The following is a 17,454-nucleotide window of genomic DNA, read 5'->3' as shown; positions in this document are numbered from 1 at the left end:
CACCCCGATGTTTTGTTTTAGTGAATGAATTGGATCATTTTAGAACGTTATCTGGTCATTTCATGTTGTTTTCCTTCAAGGTCTACTGTATTGTCTGCTAGAAACGTTGGGACAAAACAAAAGCCAAAGACACAAACACTCAAAGAACAATAAAAAAGATGAATGCTACCAGCCGTACCTGTAGCCCTGGACATCTCGTACGTCCAAGATGGAATACGCGTGTCGAGGCCTCAGACCCAACGACTCATAAACAACATCGTCTACCTTCATGTTGCCTCCTCCACAAGATGCTCCCATCAGAAACCTAGGAGACAAACCAAATCATTAGGAAACAAAGATTAAATAACAGATAATATTTGATTATTTGTGTATGTGTCTGATATGTTCCACTGATGTGTTTCAATTTGTGATTGCTGCTCTTTGGTGATGAACTTTGTCTCTGGTTTTCCAGGCCGTCCCTCTTCTTTGATATATTAAACAAACTTTAAATAATAATTCTGGCAGGTGGACGTGCAGTTTGGCAACAGATGATTTGGCCTCTTTGGAGTTCTGCTTGTTGTCTCATGTTGCTTTTAAAGCTCAAATATCAAAGTACTGTTTACCAGACCTCTTTTACTACAGACACAAAAATTAGCATTCAGCCCCTTTGTAGCACCTTCCTGTTTGTAGTTGTGATGAGAGAGTATTGATTCAAAATGTTTTTCGAATGAGAAGTTCAGATGAGATATTATTTGATGTGCCCCTTGTAGAGTAGCTCCACCTGTATTCCCCTGCACTCCCTCTCTTACCCAGCCTCCTTGGAGCTGAGCATCTTGGCCCAGATGAGGTCAGTATCGATGGGTTCCTCTCGGGGGTTGGTGGAGCTGACTTGGAGCATGAGGGAGTCACAGGGAGCCCCGGTCAGCGTGGCCAGGCCTTCGATGGCACGCCCTGCCTGCAGGGCAAAGTAGGAACCATGGAGTTTGGCCAGGGCCTTCTCAATCAGCGCCACCCACAGCTGCTTCCTCTGGGCCTGGAGTGACGGTAACGAGAACGAGGAAACAGTTAGTCATGATGAGTCTGAGTGTGACTCACTGGAAGAAGTACATTTGTAACAGGGTGTTGTTGTCTTTGCTCTGGTGTTTTTTTTTTTTAAGGTTCTCTCAACTTGTTGTCTGTGACTTTAACGTTTTCTGAACACCATGATCTCATAACAAAAGTGGACTGTCTCTTCTATTCTTTCTTATCTTACAATTCATACATGTTACTGTTCCAGGATTTTTACATGTTCAGTTATCTTGGAGAAGGAATTCCCTTTGACCTGGCTACTCTTTCCTTTGTCTTATTTAAGGCTGTTAGTGTGACGTAATCTCTAGATAAGGTGACGACAAGGTACGGTGCTTTTACAGTTACGTCTCTTCAGCATATTTGTTTGCCTCCTTTTATTTTCTGCTGCTCTATTTGTTGCATAATTCCATACTTCATTTGTCCTGTAATTGTTGACTGTTGATTAATTAGAAATGCCTCCTCTGTCGGGTCCTTTGAGACGTGCTTGTGATAAAAAGCTACATAACGAAATAACTTGAACTCATTAATATGTTATTATTCAGGGTTTCTGCAGGGGGTAACTGAGTTAAATGTAAGATGTTATGATACATGTTTAATGCTGTATAGAATGTACTTGGATACCTGTTTCACAGTCTAACCAGCCAAAGTATTCAATATATCAATGAAAACCAGCAGAGATCATAAGGCTTACAGTTCTTTACAGTGAAATTATAAGCAATCCTTTCAGACTTTTGTCAATTCGTCCCAGCAGCTATGACAGTAATTCATAATAATATCTTTTATCGTGACCTGGATGAGCAGCAGAAACAGATAGATGACTTATGGGTTATCCAATTGAAAAAAATAAGAAATGAATTTAAGGCCCACATATTCTGAATAAGTTCAGAGGTCTGGAACAAAGCAAATCTGAGAATACAAATTTAAATCAATACTATGAGACATTTAACTTTGATGTAAAGCTGCAACTCTGTAAATCAGGCAAGTGTAACATGTTCAAAATCTGTCTGCAATGTACAGTGTTTACATGTTGTAGGAAAAGATATCTTTCTATCTCGATTCCCTCTCTTTTTAGTTGTGTCCATGCAGGTGTTGATCTCTCTCTCCAGGATTCCCCTCACGCTTCTGACCTGAGAAAAGAGGAGGTAGCCGTAATCGTCGCAGGGCAACATGTCGTCCACCAGCACCGTCGTCCACGTCCCGTCTTTACATAAGCGAACCTGGTAGGCCCCCTCTGGGCAAATGGTCCTGGTGATCATCACCCTCTCCACCAGCTCGGGACGCTCAGCCAATACCGCCAGCGCACTCAGGAACCTAGAGAGAGAAAACAGTCGATGAATCAGGATGGACAGATAGGAGAGCAAGAGGATGGGACTGAAACAAAGCACAAAGAAGATGTGAATTTGGCAGTGAAACGACTGGAGAGGAAAATACACAAGTGATCAGCTGACTGGGACGCCCTGGTGGACGGCCGAAAGTATGTCCACTTTAAGTCAGGAAAACTGACATGCTCAGGGAATGTCAACTGATTCAATCAGAGAAGAATGGAATAAAAAAAATTAAAAAGACTGACAGGCAGCAATTAAACTGAGAATGAGGAAATACAACATTATTTTCAACATGGTACCTCGAGCAGCTATGAAAGATTTGTTTTTTCTTTTACATAATTTGCCTTCATTGGAAATCAGTCACATTTGATGAGTCAAGCTTCTTTGCCTTCTGGTTACTTTTACATCACAGTTAATTCACCCTGCAGCAAAGACAAACTGACTTGCTTCCCCTAATTAGCTTGCAAGAGAAATTAGCTCATCAAAAATCCCGGATACATCTGAAAATGCTCATTCTTTACACAAAAGAAATACAGCTGGGGACACAAGAATCCGACTTAAAAGGAATATATTTTAAAGTGCACATTAGTTCATCTGCAAATGTAGCACAGTGATCATACAATACTAATGAAACGGCTCAAAAAAGTTGAGGTTTTGGGACAATGAGCTAAAAATATTTGTCTTTGTTTGCTGCTGACTCACTGCTGATTTTGCACCAACAGTATTTTGATCCCCTTATTAACACCACGGCTAAAATATAACCAAACCGAGGGGTTTGCCACTGGCAGTACTTTCGCAATATCCACAGATAAAAGGAAGGAATATCCCCTTCTGTGCCACCATTCATGTGTGTTAGTGCAGGCGCAGTTTAAAGGCTGAACCTCTTGTGTGTGGGGTGAGAAAAGTGTATCATAAAAGCTGTATTCCATCTGTTCAAGTGGCAGCCGAGCGAGCGAGGCCGATCAGCCATTCAGTCGCTGATGAAATACCAATCGGCAAAAAGAATCCGATGAAAATCCAATTAGCCGTGTCATAATGTGGCTCTGATGCCAGCTTGTATCGCAGCCCGCACTCAAGGACAAAGGTGACTGGCACGACTTTCTTCTGATGTCATTGGCTGGCTGGCAGGCGCTGAGATGTTTGCTGGGTTTTTAGGACAAGTGTGTGTGTGTGTGTGTGTGTGTGTGTGTGTGTGTGTGTGTGTGTGTGCGTGCGTGCGTGTGTGTGTGTGTGTGTGTGTGCGTGTGTTTGTGCGTGTAAGAGAAAAAGATATGAAGCCAATGTGGAAGAATTTGGGTTACATCCTGTTGCGAGTTTGAGGATTTGGCTCCAGGGAGGGTTATTTTTGATAAGCTGTGTGTGCGGGTGATGAATTGAAAAGTTGTACTGGGACAACTTTGTGAGTGAGAGTTCTTTGTTGTTTGCGCGCGCGTGTGTGTGTGTGTGTGTGTGTGTGTGTGTGTGTGTGTGTGTGTGTGTGTGTGTGTGTGTGGATGTGTGTGTACACACACACACACACACACACACACACACACACACACACACACACACACACACACACACACACACACACACACACACACACACACACACACACACACACACACACACACACACCCCAAAGGGCACACAGAACAAGGGCAGGGAGATAAAGCATGTGTCCAGACTCACATTCCTGTGAATAATCTCCCTGTCAGGTGTATCTGTACATCTGTCCAACTCCACCACGCTCTCTTTCATTTAATGCTCGCCGTATTTCTTTCTCTTTTTTTTTTTTTTTTTTTTTTTCAGCCTCCCAATTTTTCAGCTCTCTTGCCTTCGCTCTCTTCACTTGCTGTTTCACTGCCTCTCTGTTACTGCCTCCATCTCTGTCAACTAGCTCCAGGCTGCAGTGTTCTTCTGAAGCAGACTCGGACAAAAACAATACAGACAGAAGTGTTATCTGTTGTCTGCTTTATTTAGCTGACCTCTCGCAGACTCAACAGAATGAAATATTTCCTTTTACTTTTGGAGATCTTTGGCTTTGGGTCAAAGCATTAATCAGGGCAACTTTCCCTGTTTGTTCGAAGTTTTTTTTTGTAAATAAATGGTCTGTTTCTAGATTGTTCAAGGTTATCTAACGTGATGAGTGTCCTGTGTATCCTTGTTTTTCGTTGCGACAGCTCACCAGCAGTTTCCGAGGAGTCCTTGCAGGATGTCGGACGGCCTTGGTGTGCGGAAGACGGACCACTTGACGCCTCGGTCTTTGAAGTTACTGCAGTTGATCTCATGGGGGCGCAGCCATTTTTTGATTCGCTGCTGGACGCTGTCACCCTCGGGGAAGCCCACAGAGCGCGGTCCCGGGGGGAAACTGTCATCCACAAAGTTCACAGCGTTCTGGACAAGGACGAGGGAGAGACACAGTGGAGGTCGAAGAGGAAAAGCGACAGAGGGACAAAGGAGTGAGAATAGTAAACCTGTTCAGTTCATTGAGGACCAACTATTCTGCAGTTCTTCATGATTATTATTATTATTATTTTTTTTTACAAGTGATTGATGATTAAAACAGGACACTACAAAGCACCACATGAGGCCTGGATTCTGGGATGAACAAGGGCAAATGCCTGCCATTCATCTTTACTGATGTGGCAGAGGGAATTACTTCCACTGTCAGCATGGCATCATACATGTGCTGTGCGCACGTATGAGAACCACATGGGGTATCATGTACGCTACTAGCCAGGATACTTGACAAATATGCAAATCGAATTTGAAGCTGCCGACTTTCTGACACGTTCCCTGCAGAGCACAAAGCATTTTAAATGACACACTTGATTTTAACACTCTGAAATGTAGCTGCCTGTCTACTGTACAGAGGACCTGGACTACATGGATACATTAACAGATCAGGACACCCAATCTGACACACTATCTGCCCATCTAAAACTCTCCTGTACAAACCTGAGAGGGCAAACAGCCACACACGCCAAACCCTATCCGGTTTCCTATTGGTGGTGTCAGAAGTGGGCTCAGCCAGTCGCGCTGCGAGGCAGGCAGGGGATGTGTTGAGGGCACCCCACTGGCAGCTCACAGTGAGGCGAATTGATTACTAACCGTCCCCCACAATCCAATTCTACAGCATTAGTGACCAGACGGAATCACTTGAATGCTTCCTTTCGAACCCCCAGCCATCCAAGGTCTCCACGTGGCTTAGCGATTCTGTAGTTCACTGGCTTAGGGATGACCCTTGTGCTGCCTTTTTATTGTGTAGGCTTAGGGGTCGAGGTGAATTTAGCGCAGAGGTGGAGAGCAAAGCTTTGGCTCTGGATACATACGGAGACTGAAATTGTAACTGATGCAACTCACAGAGTCTTTACATTAACAAGACTAAAGAGAAATGAGAAAGACAGGACTGTGATTGGTGACCAAGGGTTAAAGAATAAACCTCTTTATGTCATTACTCCAGCCAGTGATAGTTACTATCAAAGAATCATGGACATAATTTAACTCCAAATCATAAACATATCATAAATTATGCCTGATTATGCTCCAATTTCAAGCCAAGACAGGCACCCATTTTTGTCCGCACATAGTATTAATGGAATACTAAACATATGCAGAGTTTTGCAGTCTGTATTTCAAGAAGAATATACTGTTAATATTTTAAAAGTTACTTTAATGTTTTGGCGGGTAGCCTCTTATTTTCACACTCTCATCTGCAGGTCAGAGTGGAACTACAACGAATGAATAAACCAAGAGTGATGTTAGTACATCATAGCTGATGCTGAGAAATTCTACCGTGTTCTCCAACACATTCGTAACCAGTCCTTTCACTTCCAGAAGGTACTGCTGTTACGAGTATCCGGCTGCACTCACCTGCTCTATCATGAGAATATTTGAGGGGTTTGTTCTGAGCCATTGACAAGACATGGTGATGAGCAGATTGGTCTGCTGCGGGCTGCTCACAAGATAAAGACTGTGCTATGAGCCGAGTCTCATCTGGAGTGCACAGGATGTTCCAGACAAAACAATCGGTTTCTTTTCTTTGTTGTTTTCCTGAGAGCTTTGGACAACATACTGTACATTCAAATGACACACTGGGACAGGTAACTGCAATCATATGGGGCGATAATTCAAACCGAACCACTCGTACACAGAACACGTATTGACATGTGATTTGTTTAAAATATAAAACAGTGTATATAAAATGGGATGTACCTTGAATGAACATTTATTCCCTTCATGAAATAAGACATAGCGTTAGTAAAAAAAAATAAAAAAAAACTGTAACATTTCCGTGGGATTATGAAGAAGAGCTACCACATTTGCCAAGTTGTTTAGGTTCTGGGTGATGCCACATCTTTCAGTGGAAGGCTTGCTCACTGTCCTCGCCGAGTGAACTTGATCGTGCTTGTCTCCCGAGTCTCTCCCTGGGGACTTGCCAGCATTCAAGCCCAAGACTGCAATCAGCCAATTCAGCGCTGAGCAAGGAAAACCTGCTGCCTTCCCGTCATCTCCCAGACTACACAGAACTGGCAGCCAGACAAGGCCTTTTGTTTTAAGGACGGTATAAGCTTGTAGCGAGATATCTACACGCTACAGACAAGCTATTGATCTTCTAAAATGTACTGACAAGGAACTATTGAGCTGCATTTCACAGTGCCACACTGATTAAACCCAAAACAAAACCGCTCAAGAACAGCCTGGCACGTCCAATGCTGTCATATGCAGTGAAAAGCCGTCACTGTGGGCAGAGAGAACTTTAACAATCCCACACGCGAATCTAAATCGCTGATCAAATCCAAGTGGGACAAAAATGTAAGCAACAAGTAGAAAAACAAGAAGGAAAATAAAACAAGTCGGAGTCAATCTGTTGCCGTGTAGCATATTTCTGTTGCTCCCCCAGAGGGTAACATGGAAAAGGAACAGAGAAACCAGTTCCATCCGTGCTGTGTTTTCACAGTTCACAAGTCGAGCTGATGGCTGTTAGTAGCATTTACTACTTGTTTGGCACGGTGAGTAAACGGACACGCTCTGGGGCATTGGCATCAAGCACGCACCTCTCTCGCCATCAAAACCAATCAAGGAGAGTCGACGGGCGAAGAGGGAGCAGGGAGAGACAAACTGCACTCAGGTGAAGAGACAATAACATTTCCTGCATCGCAACTCTAGCCCCGACAATAACTTAAAAAATATATTCAACGGCAACACCGTGTGCTTATTAAGTCCAGCAAGTCCAGAAAGAAACGCATGCAGTCTGAACCCGCCGCTATATTTCTTGTGGTCAGACTGCGCACACATCTTGCCGCAGCGTAAACCAAAAGCTTTTATCATTATTACATTTTCACCAACGGGTGTTTTGGTGCCTGCCAAGTGTTCGTGCCTTGACGAAGATGGATTAGAAGGACTAGCACCTCTTGCTTGCTCACCAATTTACCCCCCTCCCCCCACCCTTCATCTCTTCGGCCCATAAAATCCAGATGCAGCAGTTGATGCTGTTAGTGATTACATTCACTGTAGGGAAGCAGATCATTTCTGCTCCTCTCCTCTCCAGCTCTGCTGCTAAAAATAGGCCAGCCCTGTGTTCACCTTAGCGCACGCACACACACACACACACACACACACACACACACACACACACACACACACACACACACACTGACTGCTACACTGGAGAATTGAGTGCAGTCGTGTGGAGAGGGTGGGATGGGTGGGGGGACGGGTGAGGTGAGGTGGGTAGCAAGGGGAAAGTATATTTTGAGGTATTAGCAGAGAGGAGGAGAAAAAAAAAATAGGACGAGCTTGTGGGGATAGATGTGATGGAAGAAGACGGGATGAAAAGGAGATGAAGAGGGGGAAAGTACTTTGAAGAGCGCAGATGGGAAGAGCTAGAGAGAGGCCGACCTAAAATATTTGAGCGGGAAAAGGAAAGATGATAAAAGAAAGAGTAAATGACGTTCTTAGATTAGGAAAAGAGGAGGCGAAGGTGGGGATGAGGGATCTCTGATATCCGTCCTTCCTTCTGAGCCGACTTCCCTCCCACGCTCACCGTGGTGAGCCCTGTGACTTTCAAAGAAGGCATTAATAATGCATTCCAAAGCTCACTTCCTTCTATTGTAAACATGGCACGATAGGTGCCATGTTGGTGTGGCAAGTGTGCATGATTTTCATGGAATGAAAAACATTTCGGTATGAGCTTCTGCAGTTTGCCGTGACTACATTCTTCCGGTATTGAATTAATCCAATCAGATTTGTCTCATTAGCACGAGCGTTAGGAGACTTATCAAACAGTCTCAAATGAAGCCTCCTGAGAGTTCACAGTCAAATATCCATGACAGCATCTTACATGCTTATCAAAGGTTCAGCACTGAAGATGCAAAGGGAGCTTGTGAGGGGTGATTCAAACATAAAGGTTGTCACAGAGCATGCTCTCCCTCCTTTTCAGAGGTTTAACCACCTTGCTGGGTACAACATTTCTGCATCTTCGAACAGCTGGATCACACCAATAAGGTGTCCCACTCTGCAGTGCATTTAGGGCTTGTCCACTTTTGCCAATTTAACGGGAGATAATCTCGGTGGAAATTATGCCGCATGGTTGAAAGGAGCGGTACTTTGTTCCCTGGTTAAACATAGATGTGTTTTGAGCATTTCATGAAATAAACCAATGAGAGAGTTGTTTTCCATTCCCTGGAAGAGCCAGATGCACTTGCGCCTTGGCAGATTGCCGGGAAGCAGATCTGCTTGCGCGCAGATTTATGTCCACTATAATAATATTCTACACCGTCATGTTTTTACTGTAAATGTTTTACATGTTTACGCTCTGCTACATGCGTATTGTGTAGGGTGCATATTGCCATACTAACAATGCATCCTTAAATTAACAGTAAAATACCCGTTCAAGAACATTTGTTGTTTCAACGAAGTGGGCGCTCGGCAGGAGAAGGACAGCTGTGTCAGTCTGGGACAAAAACATAACTTGAATTGTCCTTGGTGTAAAATAAAGCCCTTTGTACTCTTGATCTTTGAACTGTAAATGCAAACTCAGAGGCGCCTGAGCCGGTAGCAATGCCTCATTATCTTAGGTTGTTATGACAACACACATGGCTGCAATTATAAAAACATAATTATATATTTTTTTCTTCGTTAAGGAAAAAAAAAACCTTAATGATGAACTTTTTACCATGTCACATTTATACAACTTAATTCATGTCGTGTTTTTACGGACATTAGAGGAATGTTTTCTGTCTGTTTTTATCTATTAAAAACAAGTCAAAGTTGAAGCAATGAGGTTTGCTTGAGAGGAAATTTACATTAAGAATGATGAAAAAAGGTTTTATCTTTCAAATGCATTTCATTAAGTAGTGTCATATCTTCCTAAATATAAAGCTGAGGTCGGTGTCAACGAAGGACAGGAGTCTGATTCGCTGTCAGTATTTGAAATCAACACAGCAGATCAGTCTGAGTCTAATCAGATCAAACAATAAAACTAATCATTTGAGCCTCGCAGTCAACGAGTTGCAGTCCTGCAAAAAGAATTTCCAAATTTTGTGAAGTGGCTTTACTGCGACTGAGGGCAGGATGTAAAAAATTAGCTGCTCTCTGTCTGCAGCTTGTTTAGGTGGCCAAGTGGTTTAAAACTCAGCTAACAAAGCAAACGCAAACAGATGCAATAACAAAACCTATTAGCATTTCTCTGAAATGAGAGAGGATTGAGGGAGTGGGAACAATGCCAGAGCCGTAACAAAAAGAGGAATAACAATGAGAGGAAATGTTTTCTGAAAGGCAATGTGACCCATTACACACTGAAATGAGCAGACTACGACTTCTCACAGACGTCAAGAGAAACTCACCAGCATGCGAAGATAAGAAGAACAAAATGGTGACGCATGATGAAGTCATAGCGGCTTCACCACAAATGATCAAATGATCCGCAAACCCTTGTTTGCGGATGAAATCTTGCTACTTGGACAAGACTTTACTTGTCCAACCTTGTTGTTGTTCAACCTTTAAAGATTACGCAAATTGAATACACACGGCCCGGAAGATTTCACCGAAAGCAGCCCCTTACAATTTACTAATAACATACACAATGCATGTGCCTTCAGTGTGTTTAGCTACAACTTATGTTTCCCTTACCTCTCTGCAGAAGCTGACGATGTTCTCCCAAAGCTCCTTGGCCTCGCCCTCATCATTTCGTCGGCGGGCCTCTACATGCATGCTCTCCCTCCTTTTCAGAGGTTTAACCACCTTGCGAAGGGTGAGATACTGCTGTGGCGTGTGGCACGCTGCACAGTTCTTGGTCTTGATGTCGTTGAGCAGCGTGCATGCCGGGCAGCTCCACTGTCCTACCTTCTCCTGAAGGCTAGATGAGATGGAGGACAAAGAAGGACCAGAAGAAGCAATAGCAGAAGAGGAGGAAGGAAAGCAGCGGGCCTGTTTCCTTGTTTTATGACCTGAGGAGGACGAAAAAGAGGAAGGTGTGCAGGAGCACGACGCAGTGCCGGGCCCCACTGAGAGGCCACAGTGTGTACAGCAGCGGGGCAAGGGCACCGGCTGCTCCTGAAAGCCATGCAGTTTGGAAGAACCACAAGCTGAGCACTTGGGCGCGCCGGTAGGGTTGCGCAGGGTGCACTTGGAGCAGGCCCACGTGCTAAAGTCCGGGCTCGAGGGGCTGGCCGGGGTAAATCGTACCGTTTCACAGCCTACCAGGTCAATGAGGTCAGCTCCGGCCCGTGACGATCGGCAGGCCTCGCACTTAGATGAGCTACCTGGGTTGGGCAAGGAGCAGCTAGGGCACTTCCAGGTGGGGGCTGCTGAGGAAACAACAGGGAGGTGAGGGGTCAGAGGATGGTGGTCTTCTTCCTCCAAGATACTTAGGCGCTTGTTGGGGTATGAAGGTTCCTGGGGCTGGGCGTGTTTGGGCTTGGCTGGCCGCTGTGGGCCGGGCTGGGGCGGCACACTGGCCGTTGATGGGGAAGTGGGGCTGGGAGTGTTAGTGCCTGGGTTTGGTGTGCGCCCAGGAGGGGGCACCTCTCTCCTGCTGCGGGGAACAGGATTGTTCTGGAGGGAAGAGAAAGGAGTAAAAGGGGAGGGGAGGGACTGTGAGGACACATGGGGAGGTTCTTGAGGATCACAGGGAGGCGCTGGAGGGGAGTCGTCCGTTAGGTCAATGAGCAGCGGGGATGACCCAGCAGTGTGAACAGGGAACCCCAGCACGGGCGTGCGCACCTCAGGCACCACCAGGGCCTCCGGAGGGATTTTAGGCAACGACAGTTTTCTGGGCCCACCACATGCTGAGCAGGAGAGGGCCACGGGGGTGTTGTGGAGTGTGCACCGAGGGCAAGCCCAGCCCGAGTGCTGCCCCTCCAGACCAACCACCTCTCCATTGCTCTCAGACCGTCGCAGCACTTCCTCCTTCGCTGGATGCTGTCCGTGCGGCTCAAGGAGAACGGCGGGGGTGACGGCAGGTGTTGGGGGTTCGGCTAACGCAGGCGGGAGGCCATTGGCAGTGGCAGCTATAGTGGTGGTGGGGGGCGTGTGAGTGGCGGGGGATGGACCAAAGCCGCAGACCGAGCAGGCCCCCGATCCCTGGGGGTTGTTGAGCGTACAGCGGGGACAGGACCAGCGATGCTCCTCAGAGCTGCTCAGCCGCAGGATCTGGTTCAGGTCCGGCTTCTGGCGCGGTGCCTCGCAGATGGAACAGCGAGGTGCTGCACCGACATTTAAGAAGGTGCAGCGTCCACATGACCACTCGCTGCCTCGCACCGCTGCTGCCATGGAGCCAGGAGAGTGAGAGTGGCTGGAAAACAGTAAACAGTAAACAGTGAGTCAGACCAAATTCAACAATCAGTCAATAATAGCTTTTGCTGTGTGGCTGTAAGTGCTTGAAAAAGAAATAGATGCATATTAAGTACACCACTGTGCAATCACTTGAGCTATTAATATTCAGAGTAATGTTCACTATTTTACACCTTTCCAGTGCTTTATTTGCCAACCTGGATATCAATAAGAAGATATTTGTGGGGTTTTAAGGACAAAAACAACAACAACAACAACAACAAAATCTCAATATAATTTTACATCTTGTTTCTGAAGCTTCTCTCTGGAGCTCCACCAAGAACAGGCTGTTTTGAGTTTATGTCTTCAAGGTCCGACAGTGGACCCTCCCTTCTGATTGGCTGACTCTTTCATTGAATGCCAAAACAATCACAGGCTTCCTTTGGTCCTGTAGCTTTCTAACTTGAGGACGGAACTGCTGCACTGTCCTTTCTTCCACGTGAAAGGTTGGACAGTGGGCTGTGCTGAAGGCGGCCACACAACATAAGCACATATTTGTGACATCACAAACTTATGGAAGTCCAAACGACACGGTTGCTAAACACAGGCTGTGAGCAATTCTCTGCGGACTGAATGTTTTGACACTTAAATAGTATTTATACAGCAACTAGACCTGCTTTATTATAAATTTAAAAAAAAAAGGAAACGTGAATTTGTAAAAGAAGGAACATTCGAAACAGTGTTGGTGGTGAAAATGCTATAATAAATTCTGAAGAATCGTGTGAATGAATATACGCTTTCAGTAAACTAAAGGTGATTATGTACCGGATGAGATGACAGCAAAAATATCTCTGAGACTGCAAGAAGAAAGGAGACTGTATTAGAAAAGAAAAATTGAGTGAGAGCAAAGGATTTGCCAGTGCAGGGGGAAAAAAAAAAATCAAATCTCCCTCCTGGGGGAATGGGAGGGGGGGGGGCAATAAATCCATACGCAATGGCCACCTGATTAGAGCCAGAGAGACAGCACAGAGAGGAGAGGAAAAGAGAGGAGGCTGCTATCGCCTCAGAATACTAGGCCAGTGTTGCTCCAGTCCCCCTGGCTGACACTTATTAGGATGGGGAAAAAAAAAAAAAACACAAGGGATCTCTTCCACCTCATATTAGACCTTCTCTCTGTGAATGTTAATGCAGGGTGGATGAGGGGCAACTTAAGGTCATGTCAATCCCCTGCCCAAATGAATTTCCAAGTGAATTTTGAATGGGTGGGTGTCTTCATTCTGACATTTCTGATTTTGGCATATTTTAATGACAAATCATTGATGCTACCAGCGTCGAAGCGATTTAAAGCCGGCTACCATCAACACATTTAACTGGACTCAACAGTGGAAACAAGGCAGGGAGAAATGTTGTGATTTCCACCCCCTGCAAACTAAAACCTAAAGCGGTCTGTTACTGTGGACTGACTTGTATGTACAATTCACTCTGTGCCTGCAGTTCAGTCAATCAGACTTATTGATAGTTGGCTATATTAGGGCCTTTCTCGGGAAAGCAGCACAGTTGGATAGTTCCAACTGTGCTACGAGGGAGAGGGGTTGGGGGGAGGGGGGATGGGGGGAGGGGTTTGGACACGGACAGCCGCGAGGGACGGACATGGTGGCTGTCTGAACAAGCCCTTAAATGTCACTGTCACTTAGGCTGCTCATGTGTGTACACCAACGCAGAGAGGGGTAATGCGGGAATTTTAGGCGAGTGGAGGATGAGGTGCTAAGAGCGAGGATACTGCAGTTCTTGTCGCATCGACCGCAGAAGGAAAGGTGTTTTGCTCACAAGATGACCCGAGCTCGTGGATGTGGTCACATATATCCTTTTTTAATGGTCGGAGAGCGTTGTCCACATCGAAGGCTGCTTGGACAAAGGCCCTTACGGGGATGCACTGGTTAGTGGCTGTTTGTAAAACACACATACTCCCCCCCCTCCCCCTGGAAACAGACTCTTTCTGTCTTCTGAAAAACATATCCTGATAATCCTTTGTTATTTTCACATTAGGGCATGGAGGAAAAAAAAAACAAAAAAAAAAAACAATATCACGCTCCATGTGACATTTTAATGCCACCTAAGTATGTGAGGACTGCAAGTTGGATAGCATGGGTCCTGCTTTTCCCCACTGCAGAGCCATGTGCCCGGGCCAGCTAACTGCCCTCAGTTCACCTCCATTAAACCCTTTCAACTCGGGCGAATTCTCCGAACCCAGGGGGAACCTCTTACAGACAACCTCTCGCTCCCGGCGCACTGTCCCTTCCTCTCGTCAGCTCTCCTCCCCGAGGTGAAGAGGGAAATGACAGCAGGGAAGGATTTGAATGGGCGTCTTTGAGTGCGTGGGTCCTTGCCACGGGGTTGTGCGCTTGTGTATATGCGGGCATGTAGCTATATTTATCTGAAGATATAGCCTGTTGCTTGTTTCATTGTCTATCTGCATTTGTGCAGTCTACGCGTGTCCTCAGCCCCCAGCACCACAGAAGTGTAGACGTCTCGGTGCTTTGTCGGGAGCCATTAGCACGGCATTCATTCTCCTGAGCTGCAGTCAAGCACTCCAACATAAACCAGCCCCCCCCTCCCCTCAGCGCAGAGGAAACTCAGCCTTCCAATGATAACAATAAGCAAAACTAGGAAAACAAAAATTTGATAAAGACATACAAACACTGAAAATTCAGTACTTAGCGCTTCGCTTTCCCCAATCTTTCGTCCCACAGGACTGTCTGGAATGTCCCCCTGGTAGCACTGCGATATTAAAGGTTTATGGTCTTAAACACAAGCACAAACGGGATGTCAATGCAACATCTGTCACCGAGTAAAAAAAAAAAAAAAAAAATTAAAATAGGTTTACTTTAAATTATTTCATTTCATCTGCCCCCAAACAACCCGTGTTGTGCGCTGAGACTGCGACACATTGAGTTAAATGGGATTGAATTAAGTGGCAGCCCCACGCCAGCTCTGACGGCACATGTTCACACCGCGCTCGGCTCTCCAAAGGTCCGCCTATCCGAGGGCCGCAAACAGCAACGACGACAACAACCAACAACAAGTGTCGACACCTCGTGTTCGATGACAGGTTCTACCCCGTGGACATTTTCATAACTGTCAAGGCCTCTTTCATCTCCAGCAAGAGAGCAAAGTCATGGTGTCAGCCACATGGAGACTTTGTCAAAGCAATTGATTTGATTCTCGCTGGAGCGCAGGGATCGCAAATCCATTCTTGTTTTTTTTTGGTCTTCGGCAGACGTTGCTTTTTATTGAAGTGATTCGACCTCGGGGAATTTTCGAGGCAATATCTAGCTTAATTATCTTATCATTATTTGTTGCAAGAGAAGCACACTTATCAAATTTAAATGACACGTGACGAAGAGCTACGGACGCGACCGTGCCGCTCATTTAACGGGCTGCCTGTTGAATGCGTCGCTAATGCAAACACACCTGTGTGTGTGTGTGTGTGTGTGTGTGTGTGTGTGTGTGTGTGTGTGTGTGTGTGTGTGTGTGTGTGTGTGTGTGTGTGTGTGTGTGTGTGTGTGTGTGTGTGTGTGTGTGTGTACAGTACAGGATGAACCACGACAGCCTGTGATCCCTGGACTCTACTTAAAAAAAGGAGGCTTTCCTTGTGCAGGCTCCACTCACTGACGGGAGCGCGCACTAACACACATGTACACGGAGACGCACGCACCTTTTGTCCTTGGCCCTGTGCTCAGTGGAGCTGCGCTAAAAGTGCCCACTTCAGCTCCTCAGTGTCGCAGACCTGGGCGGGTAGCCAATGGCTTACAGTGAAGAGACAGCCAGAGAGAGAGAGAGAGAGAAGGCGGGGGGAGGGGGGGTGGGGGGGAACAGAGAACTCACCTCTAGAAACTCTATCTTTTTGCAATGAGGTCCTCAGTGCAGCCCGCTGCTCCTAAAAGATCTGTTCCCGGTCTAAATTGACTTGAGTAAGAGCATCACTGAACCCTGGTCAATTTTTCACCGCTCCGCCGGGCGCAGGACAATCGTAGCGTTTCTGGACGCGGACTGTTACAAAGCGCTCAATGAACACGAGCGATATCGTGGGCAAAAGGTAGTTGAACCGCTGCAACCGAAATGTCTACAAGGGAGCCCTCGGGCTTCGGAGAAAAGTGGACCTGCGAGAAGCAGACGGAGTCAGGAGGTACAGAATGTACAAACCCCCGGACATAAGACGGCTCAGCAAGGCGTTAAGAAATGCACCGGTCGCAGTGTGTCGGCCACCTACGGCCGGCTACTTGGATTCCTCCTCCAAATTAAACTCGGCTAATGGATCAAGTGAGCCGAATCTCGCCAGTTTCTCCCTGCCTCACTGTGAGACATTTGGCCGTCGTGCGACAGTCATTAGTACTGCCTTTCCAAGGTTGGCCTTGAGCCCAGGGCCTGTGGGGAAAGTGCGGTACCCTTCCTTGGTCACTGGGGGCAGAGTTGTGCTTAACTCGTCCCACACCAAAACAAGCATCACCACAAATCTGGATGCTATCAGGAGAGAAGCCGTGGGCTGATGTTGATCATCTTATTTCTTTCACGATCAGGCGACATCAGGATAAACTCCTTCAACATTGTTGAGCTTTATTTGTAATAATGTTATCATTACATTAGTTGTTATATTACCATCAGATGACACTGGAGCAGATGTGTACGCTGTGGCCATCTGGTTTCATTCTAATCTCAACACATGACAAAATCCACACGTAATCCTTCAACAACTCAGACGTTTACATTGCGGTCTAATGAATGACTGACGTTAAACTGACAGCAGATATTATATGACAGATGGCCAGTCAGTCACTGCACAGCAAGTGTCACCCAGACTCTCTGCGACAGTTCATCTCGTGACGAGTTGTGCTTTAAAAATTGTGCAAAACACAAGGTATCTCAAAGGCTCGACAATAAACACGAGCAACTACAAGGAATACTTTGATCTCAAGCATATTTTAATCGTCTCTTTCGACTGATAACGGTTCAGTTACATTTCAAGGCTACGTGTATCTGAGAGCAACGTAGTGAGTCAACAGTCTGGTATGAAAACATACTTGGGAGACAAAAGGGAAAAAAAAATGACTCGTGCTCGAACACATTACATTTGGAGTGCGTGGCTCGTACCGAAAGCCACATCAAGACAAAAACAAAAAACGCTGCAAGCTGAATGACACAGCAAAAGATGAACAAATGTGCGATTAAAACATTTTCCTATGAAATTCCGCTCGGCCTAGATTTCTCAGTATCTGGATGTGGTGGAGTGAACTCGCCTCGGTGGGGGTGCTCCTACTTAATAATGCAG

The 17,454-nt window shown here is 45.9% G+C and overlaps 1 protein-coding gene across 3 annotated transcripts in view; it reads right to left on the bottom strand.

Moving 5' to 3' along the window:
- The window catches only part of capn15 (calpain 15), a 47,913-nt gene that overhangs the window by 12,561 nt on the left and 17,898 nt on the right, over window positions 1-17,454 (bottom strand). For all 3 annotated transcript variants that reach the window (XM_069691524.1, XM_069691525.1, XM_069691523.1), the window contains exons 2-6: window positions 10,488-12,150; window positions 4,540-4,748; window positions 2,175-2,358; window positions 789-1,012; window positions 179-304 (exon numbers count right to left, since the gene is read on the bottom strand). In XM_069691524.1, coding sequence (XP_069547625.1) covers window positions 179-304; window positions 789-1,012; window positions 2,175-2,358; window positions 4,540-4,748; window positions 10,488-12,150 — 2,406 coding nt within the window. The remainder of the gene's footprint in view (window positions 1-178; window positions 305-788; window positions 1,013-2,174; window positions 2,359-4,539; window positions 4,749-10,487; window positions 12,151-17,454) is intronic.

Source organism: Brachyistius frenatus, unplaced genomic scaffold (genome assembly GCF_029030835.1).
Source record: "Brachyistius frenatus isolate BFR_SWC_R1_liver_20210118 unplaced genomic scaffold, ASM2903083v1 Contig_11, whole genome shotgun sequence".
Lineage (NCBI taxonomy): Eukaryota > Metazoa > Chordata > Actinopteri > Embiotocidae > Brachyistius > Brachyistius frenatus.
This window is presented reverse-complemented; position numbering and strand designations above follow the sequence as displayed.